The following is a 12,397-nucleotide window of genomic DNA, read 5'->3' on the forward strand; positions in this document are numbered from 1 at the left end:
TGCATTTCAGGGAAGAGTGAGCAATCTCTGTCGGGCAAGAGCAGTTTGGAATTTTTCAGGATGAAAGAGGCTGTAAAAACACGTGATGTTATTACTGAGAGACTCTCTGCCACAAGGGGCCACAACAGTGGTTCCCTTAACCCACCCAGCAATATTGTTAATCTATCCAACTATACTCTTAGCGCAGCAGAAGAATCTGTCCTATCTTGGGCCTCTCCTTCTGCCCCTCCACCCCCACGAACATGATACAGTTCTGTGGTGACCTAGAATCCTATTTTCGACGTCTCCGACTCGAGGAATATTTCCAACACACCTCTGAACAACATACTAATCCACAGAGACCTTCCTACCAACACTACAAAAAGAAGGATTCTGGGTGGACTCCTCCTGAAGGTCGAAACAACAGACTGGACTTCTACATAGAGTGCTTCCGCCGACATGCACGGGCTGAAATTGTGGAAAAGCAGCATCACTTGCCCCACAACCTCAGCCGTGCAGAACACAACGCCATCCACAGCCTCAGAAACAACTCTGACATCATAATCAAAAAGGCTGACAAAGGAGGTACTGTCGTCATCATAAACAGGTCGGAATATGAACAAGAGGCTGCTAGGCAGCTCTCCAACACCACTTCCTACAAGCCATTACCCTCTGATCCCACTGAGAGTTACCAAAAGAAACTACACCATCTGCTCAAGAAACTCCCTGAAAAAGCACAAGAACAAATCCGCACAGACACACCACTAGAATCCCGATCAGCGGTATACTATCTGCTAGCCAAGATCCATAAACCTGGAAATCCTGGACGCCCCATCATCTCAGGCATTGGCACCCTGACAGCAGGATTGTCTGGCTATGTAGACTCTCTCCTCAGGCCCTACGCTACCAGCACTCCCAGCTATCTTCGAGACACCACTGACTTCCTGAGGAAACTACAATCCATCGGTGATCTTCCTGAAAACACCATCCTGGCCACTATGGATGTAGAAGTCCTCTACACCAACATTCCACACAAAGATGGACTACAAGCCGTCAGGAACAGTATCCCCGATAATGTCACGGCAAACCTGGTGGCTGAACTTTGTGAGTTTGTCCTCACCCATAACTATTTCACATTTGGGGACAATGTATGCCTTCAAATCAGCGGCACTGCTATGGGTACCTGCATGGCCCCACAGTGTGCCAACATTTTTATGGCTGACTTAGAACTCTTCCTTAGCTCTCGTCCCCTAATGCCCCTACTCTATTTGTACTACATTGATGACATCTTCATCACCTGGACCCATGGAAAAGAAGCCCTTTAGGAATTCCACCGCGATTTCAACAATTTCCATCCCACCATCAACCTCAGCCTGGACCAGTCCACACAAGAGATCCACTTCCTGGACACTACAGTGCTAATAAGCAATGGTCACATAAACACCACCCTATACTGGAAACCTACTGACCGCAATGCCTATTTACATGCCTCCCGCTTTCATCCAGACCACACCACACGATCCATTGTCTACAGCCAAGCTCTACGATACAACCGCATTTGCTCCTAAACCTTAGACAGAGACAAATACCTACAAGATCTCTATCAAGCATTCTTACAACTACAATACCCACCTGCTGAAGTGAAGAAACAGATTGACAGAGCCAGAAGAGTACTCAGAAGTTACCTACTACAGGACAGCCCCAACAAAGAAAATAACAGAACGCCACTAGCCATCACCTTCAGCCCCCAACTAAAACCTCTCCAATGCATCATCAAGGATCTACAACCTATCCTGAAGGATGACCCATCACTCTCACAGATCTTGGGAGACAGGCCAGTCCTTGCTTACAGATAGCCCCCCAACCAAAAGCAAATACTCACCAGCAACCACACACCACACAACAGAACCACTAACCCAGGAACCTATCCTTGCAACAAAGCCCGTTGCCAACTGTGTCCACATATCTATTCAGGGGACACCACCATAGGGCCTAATCACATCAGCCACACTATCAGAGGCTCCTTCACCTGCACATCTACCAATGTGATATATGCCATCATGTGCCAGCAATGTCCCTCTGCCATGTACATTGGCCAAACTGGACAGTCTCTACGTAAAAAAATAAATGGACACAAATCAGACGTCAAGAATTATAACATTCAAAAACCAGTCGGAGAACACTTCAATCTCTTTGATCACTCGATTACAGACCTAAAAGTGGCAATTCTTCAACAAAAAACTTCAAAAACAGACTCCAAGGAGAGACTGCTGAATTGGAATTAATTTGCAAACTGGATACAGTAAACTTAGGCTTGAATAAAGACTGGGAGTGGCTGTGTCATTACACAAAGTAAAACTATTTCCCCATGTTTGTTGCCCCCCGCCCCCCCCAGTCACTGTTCCTCACACGTTCTTGTCAACTGCTGGAAATGGCCCACCTTGATTATTACTACACAAGGTTTTTTCCCCCCATCTCTCCTGCTGATAATAGCTCACCTTACCTGATCACTCTTGTTACAGTGTGTATGGTAACACCCATTGTTTCATGTTCTCTGTGTATATAAATTTCCCTACTGTATTTTCCACTGAATGCATCCGATGAAGTGAGCTGTAGCTCACGAAAGCTTATGCTCAAATAAATGTGTTAGTCTCTAAGGTGCCACAAGTCCTCCTTTTCTCCTATCCTCTAGCTTGGGACAGGATCAAAAAGTGACTCACACAAGCTACTCACCTGGGTTTTCTCACCTATCTTTTGTTGGAGGTGCTGTACCTCCTAGATTTCTTCCCTCCTTCCCCCCCCCCCACCACCAAAAAGGCCCCACACTAGGCCAAATCTCTTTAAAAGAATTTTCCTAATAAGTTTATTAAGGTTTACCATGACTCAGTTTCCACACAGGCATTCCTATTAGTCCAAAGGCCACTTGGTGTTCATTACAACCAAAATACAACTATAAGCATATATATACACACCTGTATTCCCTACCCTAGCAACAAAACTGTTTATAAGCATTGGCCAAAATGCAACAGGTTCAGACCTGGGAGACACCTTCCCATCATGGTGTGACTCGAGGCATAAAGGAAAAGCTCTGACAAATAACCCCTAGCAAACATTCTACACTATAACAAGCAAGAGTTGTCATTGCTGGTTGTTGGACCTTAGCTCGAGTTAGATGAAGCAGTTTAGGGCTACACTCTGCTCTTGTCAGGGTTTTTCCCCTTATCTTACTTTGTCATATTTTTTCCCAACTAATGGACATTTCTAGCCAATTATGGTACTATCCCTGGTGCCCAGTTAACCGTGTTTTCTTTATTTCTATTGCTTAGCCCAAAGCTTAAATAACACAACATTGGTATTATTGGGGTCACTATGAGTTTAATGCAGACAACTTTTTTCTCTCTCTTGATTTCATTCTTTATGCACACGTGCTGGGGGCCTAGCGCATGTGCTAAAATCCAAATCTAATGTGGGCCTATATTCTTACAAACTCCATCCCTCTGGCTGAGGAGGGCTGGACTCAGCTGTCTCAGGAGCCCATCAAAACCAGCCCTGGCTCAGCCAGAGTCAGGACTGTCCATTTGGCCTGGAGGGCATGTGGGGAAAGGACCCCCTTCCTCTTGGAGGTGCAGCAGGGGCCGCATTGTGTCTTAGTCACTATCTAGGTAATTAAGAGCCCATCTTTCATGTACATTAGCAGGAGTGAGGCTGCACTGAGACATGCTTTGGCCGGCCATACAGGGGAGGGGGCAGTTAAAAAGAATGGGTGTGTGGCCGATAAGTGGATTTTTTGGCATCAGTCTTTACTGTAGAAAACCAGAGGGAAATTCTTACCCCAAAGTCCATTGTTATGGGGAGTCAGAATGTAGCCTTGACAGAGGCTGAGGAGGGAGTTATAGAGCAGTGGTTCTCAACCGGGGGTACGTGTGCCCCTGGGGGTACTTGGAGGTCTTCCAGGGGGTACATCAGCTCATCTAGATATTTGTCTAGTTTTACAAGAGGCTACATAAAAAGCCCTAGCAAAGTCAGTACAAACTAAAATTTCATACAGACAATGGCTTGTTTATACTGTGCTATATACTATACAGTGAAATGTGAGTACAATGTTTATATTCCAGCTTATTTATTTTATAATTATATGGTAAAAATGAGAAAGTCAGCAATCTTTCAGCAATAGTGTGCTGTAACACTTTTGTATGTTTATATCTGATTTTGTAAGCCAGTAGTTTTGAAGTGAGGTGAAACTTGGGGTACGCAAGACAAATCAGACTCCTGAATGGGGTACAGTAGCCTGGAAAGGTTGAGAGCCACTAGTACAGAGCAACTTGGGATAATTAAATGCAGTAAATAGCCAGGAGCAGATGGGATCAGCTGAGGGCTCAGAAGGAAAGAGCGTGAAATCACAGCGAGATTGACAGAGCCAGAGGAAGTAGGCAGAAAACCAGTGTCTGTGGGGAGCTGCTAACATGGTGCCTGTTTTCCAAAAAAGCTGCTTTGGGGATTAGCTGGGAGGCTCAGACCAGGAGGCCTCCTCTGGTTACCAGGGAAAATGAATGGAGTCAGAACAATGCTAAAATAGCTCAACTGTTGGATAGGTCTGATGTGATGGAGTCCAGCTGAGCCAACTCCTGGAGGGCCGGTGAGGCCTGTTGGCAGTAGGAAGCCTTTCTGTGTTCAGACACAATTGTGAGGAGCAAAGGCAGCTCACATGATACCAACCACAACTAGTCCTGGTCCACGCTGACCTGTTAGTTGTGGCTGGTGACTTGTCGTTCTATTTTAACACAGCATTTCCTAGTGAAGACAAGTCCTGACAGAGGCAAGAACACTTGGAAAAGTAGCTCTGGACTTGCAGTGCCGGGAAACAAGTGCTGGGCAAGGCCAGGATTGGAGTAGCTAGCTGTGAGCAACCCCACTGCCAGTAACTCTGCCTCATTTCTGACAGCTCCTCCAGGAGCAGGGAGGCAATGAACTCTGTCTCTATGCCTGCTGTGAGATCAATCCCAGGCACCTCAGGGCCAGAAAAATATCAGCAAGTTGGGAGGATGTCAGAGGAGAGCAACGAAAGTGATGGAGGGGCTGGTTTATGAGGAAAGATGACAAGAGCTTGGTATGTTTAGCTTGGCTAAGCAATGACCAAGGGGCGAGTAGCGGGTCACAGGTATTTGACAAGTAGAAGCCCCCAGGGGAGCAGGGGAGTGCTCAAGGGTGTACAGCTAAAGGGACTAGGATGAAGTCATTGAAGGTGAATAGCAGTAAATATTTCCTAATAGCGAATTCTGTGAGGCTGTCATGTCATCTCCCAGGGGAAGCGGTGGGAGCCCCATCGTTTGGGACATTGAAACTGGACTGTAGTAAAGCCTAGGAAATATCCCAGAGGAACAGACCTATGCTGGCAGGAAGATGAACTGGAGGATCCAACAGGACTTTATAACATCAAAGATTCTGAGTATCGGTGTGGGGGGGGGAGGGTGTAATTTATTGGGTTGCCACAAAAGGTGAAACTAAGGTGGTGTGGGAACAAGGTGAGCAGAGCCCTGTCTGCCCCTCTCCTAGTATCAGTGTCTCTCTTTCTCATAGCAGCTCTGGCGAATGGTTCAGTGCCTCGCTCCTACACACTGGCCGCAGCGTGATGGCAGTGACTGATTCCAGCCGCCAGGACTGAGTGGGGAAGGCAGCGAGGGACCTTGGTCAGGTATGAGTACAAATGAGACGGCATCTGAAAACCAAATGACAACAATCATGTGTAGTCTTATGGAGTGTAGCCCTGGGACAGGGCTTGGAGCAGATGGGAGCTTCCCCATGCCCCATGGCACCTCCTGCTGGGAGAGGCTAAGACTGGAGAAGTTGTGAGCGGCCCACCATCAGCGCCCTGCCCCATCTCCTACAGCACCTTCTGCTGAGAGAGCTTGGGAATTGAGTACCTGGGAGCTCACCCATCCCGTGTTCCTGTGCTGATTCCTACAGCACCAGCAGCTGGGCAAGGCTGGGACTGCACTAGCTACGCGCTCACTCTGACAGCTACCTGCCCTACACTCATCTCTGTAGTGCCTCCTGCTGAGAGAGGCTGGGGCTCTAATAGCTGTGCTTACAGCCAGCTCCACCTGCTGGGGAAGGCCAGGACTGGAGTAGCTGTGAACTCCTGCCCGCTAATGTTCCCCCACTCCCCAACTCCATCCTGCCCCTGGTGGACTCTGCCCAGGTGTTTTGCAGGGTCTACGTGGAGGCACAGATGGACACCGTGTACTTGGCTGAGCCTGCACCCGGGGGTGCCAACCCCGTCTCCCTAGATGTCCTCAGCTTCCTGGACCCGCTAGCGAACAGCACGGAGGAGCAGTGCTTCAGTGCCCGCTCCCGCAGCACGGTCCTGCAGGGGCTGCCATTCGGCGGCGTGCCCACCGTGCTCGCCATCAACTTCATCCTCTGGCTGGTGAGTGAGGCGATGAGGGGGTCGTGCCAGGGTGCCATACTGCCCCCTGTCCCCACCTCCCAGTGTCTGCCCAGTCTCTCGGCAGTGTCTCAAGTGACCTGGAGACGGAAAGAGGCAGGCCTCAGGGGTGGGAGTGACTCAGTATGACTAGAACCGCACACAGGACTAAAGTGTGACACCACATCACCTATTCAGCGTGGTCAGATGACACAGTGGTCAGAATGCCTGAGCCCTGTCTCCACTGCAGCTCTTGCTAATGGAGCTGGCCAGGTGGTGAACTATGAGCCCTGATTTTCCTGGTGCCAACGAGGCCGTGTGTGTGCCGGTGGAGTCCCCGAGGAGAGACGAGTGTCATAATCATGGACATGTGTGTGCGTTATGTGAGCCTGCAGCAGGTATCAGATTCTGCCTGTAGGCATCTGGGTGGGTTCCAGCATGTGTTGAGCCCATGGTGGGTGTATAACTGGGCCTGGGAAGGTGTGGAAGGGTTGTATTGTGTGACTATGCTGGGCATACAGCTCTGACTACGAGGTGGGAGGTAGTTTCTTTGAGTGTGACTCTTGTTCTGCGTTTATGTGTGTGTGTGTGTGTGTGTGAGAGAGAGAGAGAGAGAGAGAGAGATGAGGTGGGGCTTGCCCTGGCTATATGGGTCTCTGCCTTTCTCTGTGTGTATGTGTGTACGGTCACCTTGGTTGTGTGCCTGTGTGTGGGTATATTCACCTTGTGTGGATGGGTGTTGCGGTTTAGTACCCTGGACTCTGTGGGTCTCTGCTGGGGTGTGTGAATGCAGTCACCAGGAGCCAGTTGCAGCGGAGTCACTGGAGCAGGACCTCAGTTTGGCTTTGAGAGGAGCTTTGACTGGTTCTGCTGTCATGTCTGGGCCCACCTGTGGAGGGCAACCCCCCTGACTGGAGGGGCCTCTAGAAGTCAGGTGGCTGGAACATCAACCCTTTGCTTTTTCTCTCCTCTGCAGCTCCTCCTCCTGGTCTTCTCCTGCCTTCGGAAAGCAGCTTGGGACTATGGGCGCCTGGCCCTGCTGATGGATAATGACAGGTGAGGACTGAGCTCCCTTTCTAGGGGCTGGTGGCATCCCCAAGTGTTTGTGACAGAGCAGGAAGAGGAGGTGGGGGGTCTGTTCCCTGCCCTTATTCCAAAACAAGCCCAGCAGAGTCAATGTCAGGGCTGCTGGATGGTGCCAGACCGGCAGCCTTGGGATTTCATCCCCACGGAGAGGCACACAGCATGGGTGGCAGCAGGGCAACCTTCTCTCACAGGCTCCCTCATCCCTGCCCTGGAGGAACACTGGCTAGGGATGGGAGGGCAGTTCAGCCTCCATGGCCCAGTCAGCCTCTCTGCTGAGCCTTTCAAGATGGGGGCCTGTTAGTGCCCATTGTGCTGCTGGGTTTTATAATGTGGACACGTTTCTGGGGCGGGGACGGGAATGCTGCCACTAGGAAGCTCTGGAGCTCTCTCCTGTCCCCACGCTGCGGGCGGATTGAAGGCAAGTTCGGTTCTGTAGCAGTGGAAGTGGCAGGGCTGTCCGTGCGCTGGCAGGGCCAGGTTCTCTAGAGTGACACTGGCGGGTGTATCAGAGTCAGCGCCAGGACTGCATTAGCTTTCACTTGTAAGTTCAGAGCTAAGGAACATGTTCCTTCCTTTTTTCTTTCTTGGAAAACCAGGAAGAAATAGGGAACTTTGCACCAAAAGGTTAAATAACAAACCCCTCACGAGTCCGTTAGCATGTGCAGCAATTATTGAGCTAACACGCAAGCCACTAACGGTGAGGGGACCCCATCCTCCACCTCCCTCTCAGCAGTTGCACCATCCCTTGGTGAAAGGTCCTGACCAGGGATGCCAAGGCTCCCTGAGGACCTGATCCGACGCCTGCTGAACAGCTACTGATGGCAATGGGAGAAGGATCGGGCCTTTTGACTGGAGACTGTCGTCAGCACAGGGGTCCTTGAGGGTTATGGAACTAGCTAAATGCTGGCATGTGGCTTAATGCTCTGGCCTTCTGCAAAGAGGGCGCAAGTGTCAGAGGGGTACAGAGCGTGTATCTGAATGAAATCTGTGTGCTACGATATGTTACGAATTATACCTGATAGGACGCGCACAAAACTGCTGTGAATTATACCTGATAGGTCATGCACACAAACTTCTGCGAATTATACTTGATAGGTCACGCACAGTTCGAATCTAGGCTGAGGCACATGAACAAAGTCCACAACTGCAGAGTTTCCAAAAAACACTAAGTTTATTACACTCGAGCGTGGTGCCCCCCTGCTAGTCAGGAGGGGACCCCGAATACAGATTATACAAAGGTTATATACCCTTTAGCAAAGCATGTTGCCCTCGTGCATCAGAAACCTTAGCCAATAAACAAACCCTTTTCTTATCTACCACCTATCCCTGCTAGGTGCATTCCTCATGCTAAACTAGTATGCTAATTACACAGCATGGTCCTAAAGCAATGCATCAGTAACTTTTATTATCAGGATGGGAGAGGAGGGGAAACAGGGGAGTTTAGAGGTGTGGGTTTGGGTTGCTCGGGATGAGAGGATGGGTGTGGGGGTGGGGAGGGTTGTTCAGAAATAGAGCTGAAGGTGTGGGTGGTAGGTGATGATTAGGGGATTCATGGCACCTGGCATGTTGTTGTCATTATCTTACTCGTAGTCTGAGGTGGAGCTGAGTGGGGATGAGCGTGTGGGGGGAATGCAGGTGCAATGGGCTGCAGGCTGGCGGGTGATAGTTAACTGGGGAGATAAAACTGGGAGGATAAGCAGGGAATGATATAGTCTCCTGGATGGTTTCTGATACTTCTAATTGTCTCGTCTCTCCCCTCTCCCCCACTTCTGAACCAGCCGAATCCCTCCAAGCACATGGAATTCCTATGAGTAATGATAATGGTGATCTGGTGATTGTGGTTTTGGTGACAAGAAAAATGCCTTCCTTCGAAAGAAAGAGAAACAGCAGCTGCTTTCCCACAGGGGTTGGAGCCACCAAAGGGGCAGGAGACTGCCTCAGCACAGAGTGTGGGGCTGGCAGCAGGAGGGGAGAGAGTGCTACGTGTTTCTGGTACAGCAGTGAGGGTCTCCTGGTGCACTAGTCTGTTTGGGTGGAGGAGGACATTAGCATTCTCCTGGCCTGCAGATTTCCAGGCGTTTAGAACCCAGCTGGGCCTTAGGACAGGACTCAGGAGAAAAATGTGATCATCGCAATAAAAAAAAATAAATCAGACCCTATATTTGGTATTGATTAAAAGAATGTCGGGATTCTGAGAGATGTTGTTCCCCATTTACAAGTCCAAACCTGCTTTGGCTGGCAACATGAAACCAGACCAAAATATCAGGCATCCTCCCCACAGGTGCCGTGTTCCTCAGCACCTCCCAGCCATCCTACTCCCCACCCCTGCAGCAGTTCCTCTTTCTTTCCCACGGCTGTTATTTCTGGAGGGGGGTAGGGAAGGGTGTCTCTGAGAGATATGGGGCTGGCTCTAGGTAATTCTTTCCAGAATCCTCTTCTGAGCCTCAGGTTTCTTTGATTTTTCTCAAGCGCTGGCTTTGGTTCTAAATCTGGAAATGTGTCAGTGATGTTTTCACTTGTTGGAGAGATTAAAGGGACAGTCAAGATTTAAACCAGCAGACATGGTTAAAAATATGGTACTAGAATGTCACATGGCATGTTTAAAACTGACAGAACTGTAAAAATCCAAGTCACTTTTCCCCAGTAATCTCCTATTTGCTTTACACCCTGAATTTCACTCCTCCTGTGCAGTGGCATTAGCCAGATCACTTTCACTTCCTCATTCTTGACACTTTCCCTTGCTAGTCGCCAGGCACTAGCCCACGGCTAAACTGCCAGGAAGGCTTTAAAGCTAAACAAAAATATTTTTCCATTCAGTTAATGAAAACCTTGCTGTTAATAAGAATATTGACATTGACCTCATTCGGAAAGTGCTTTGAAATCTACTGATGAAAAGCACTATCTAAGAGTTAGGTATTACTGTATTATTGTAATTTTATTATTAAGTTTTGAAAAACATTTTTCTCACACAATCTAAATTCCAGCACAAATGACTTGACACTGTCCCTTTAAGAGTTTGTCTCTCCCCAAGCTCTTCCTCTTCTACCAGGATAGTGCAAGTGATGTCACAGTGGTGAATTAGTAATGTTGCAGTCACTGCCGTGATGATGTCACAAACATGGAGTTATGACCTCACTGGAGAAAAGAGTGGAGAATTCTTCTTTAACCAAAGTATTTGCGATAACAGAAGAGAAGCAGGGAAACAACCAGAAAATGGAGCCTCATGCACTAGTGGGATCTTGTTTTTACTTTGATCTGGCAGGATATTCCCTCTTCATTACTTCTAGGGAGTCCCAAGTGTAAACCAAAGGGGATTTTCCTGGAAAGGAGCCAGTACAGGGAGAAGTGTTGAATAGTTAATATCTTCCCCCTCTGACCCTGGTTCTGAAGACCCTCCTTTACCTTGTCCTGAAGGTAGTGACCTCACATGGGTTTTGTGAAGCGTGAGCAGTGTTTATGAACCATAAAGAGAACCTTGAACAAATGGAGCTAGAGGACAGAGTGTTATTATATCATAACAAATCCATGGCCATTGAGTACTTAACAGCATGAGCAAGGAGAGAACTCGGATACTCCCACTCCAAAAGCATAGAGCCCTAGCACTTGAGCTAAAGGTGACTCTCCATTAGCTGACAGCACTATAGGGACTATGACCCACAGTGAAACAGGTCTGATTCTGCTGTGCAGAGGGCAGTGACTGCATGCATAGACAGACAGACACACATACGCCAATTTGTTACAATATTATCATTATTGACTGACTTGGTGTCTCATTTCTCCTGTATGCTGTGGGCATCGATACAGTTCAATATGTCCTAGACAATGGCTGTGTGTGTGTAACCACTGTTTCCGTGAAACTGAATCTGTGCCATTCACAGGGGAGGTGCAGTTATTTCCTGGGGGGAAACTGTTGGGGGTGGCACGTTCTTGGGGTGCAGTTGCTTCATGTATAGAATCCTTTTGCCACCTGCTGATTCACCTTCTTAACAAACTGTCTGATGAGAGAGCTGACTCCATGCAGCTATTGAGCTAAAAAATTCTTCCCAGCTGCTGGGCTAGAAATGCACAAGTGATGTCCTGGCTTGGCTGATTTCTCAGAAGGGGGTCGCTTGCTATGGGGGAAAATGTCACTTTGAAGTGGGTCTGATCAGAATCCTGGGTTTTTTCCCTGTCCTTCTCGCTCCCTCTCTTGTGCTTCTCCCTCATTCCCTCTCTTCTTTCTCTCCCCTTCTCTCCATCCTGTGCCCCCTTTCTTGCCCTCTCTCTCCTCTTCCCTCTGCCCGGAAGCTTGACGTCGCTGTTCTACGGGGAGCAGAGCGAGAAGGAGAAATCTCCGTCGGAGACCAGCCCACCGGATGTCGATAACAAAGATGTGGTGAGTCTTAGTGGGATGTGGGAGGGAAATTAGCTCCATCCTGTGCAAAGAGGAGCTCTCTTTACTACAGGGAGCCCAGGTTTAAAATTAGATTAGGTCACCAGTCTGAAGTTTCCTGTTTAATATGAACCAATGGTGGAGCCAGGAGCTGCTCTTTGTTTTCCTGGGAAGCAGCAGTTTTCTAATTCTCTTACAGTGAGTGTTAGTGTTTGGGAAATCCCCACCGCACCCCATTGCTCTAGCACCAGGGGAGCTGTTGTTGGTGTCAGCAGTGGGAGTGTTAGAGTAGACAGTGCACTGGTGCTTTTGCCATTGTGTCTTCTAGATCCGTTCCCAACAGGGTTAGACAACACGGTGGTAGAAACTCCTGAGGACTGTCTATGTCAGTACTCCTTACATGGAAGATTTTCCTAAATTTCCCAGGGTAGATGCAGCTTGTCTCTCTCTCATTCCCTCTCCTCCATCCCTCCATTGCCCTGCTCTTGCTCTCTCAGCACGTTTGTCATACAGAAAGATTTAAGATCTGGCTAACA

General features: G+C 48.7%; 1 protein-coding gene across 5 annotated transcripts in view; it reads left to right on the forward strand.

Annotated features, from left to right (window-relative positions):
• TMEM63C (transmembrane protein 63C) overlaps positions 1–12,397 on the forward strand; it is a 78,891-nt gene that overhangs the window by 47,804 nt on the left and 18,690 nt on the right. For 2 of the 5 annotated variants that reach the window (XM_043549269.1, XM_007068814.4), the window contains exons 2-5: positions 5,557–5,671; positions 6,190–6,406; positions 7,380–7,459; positions 11,777–11,864. In XM_043549269.1, the coding sequence (XP_043405204.1) occupies positions 6,209–6,406; positions 7,380–7,459; positions 11,777–11,864 (366 nt within the window). In that variant the 5' untranslated portion in view covers positions 5,557–5,671; positions 6,190–6,208. Of the gene's footprint in view, positions 1–5,556; positions 5,672–6,178; positions 6,407–7,379; positions 7,460–11,776; positions 11,865–12,397 lie in introns of all 5 variants that reach the window. The other 3 variants (XM_043549267.1, XM_043549270.1, XM_043549268.1) reach the window with 2 other exon arrangements.

This window comes from Chelonia mydas, chromosome 6 (assembly GCF_015237465.2).
Source record: "Chelonia mydas isolate rCheMyd1 chromosome 6, rCheMyd1.pri.v2, whole genome shotgun sequence".
Classification (NCBI taxonomy): Eukaryota; Metazoa; Chordata; order Testudines; family Cheloniidae; genus Chelonia; species Chelonia mydas.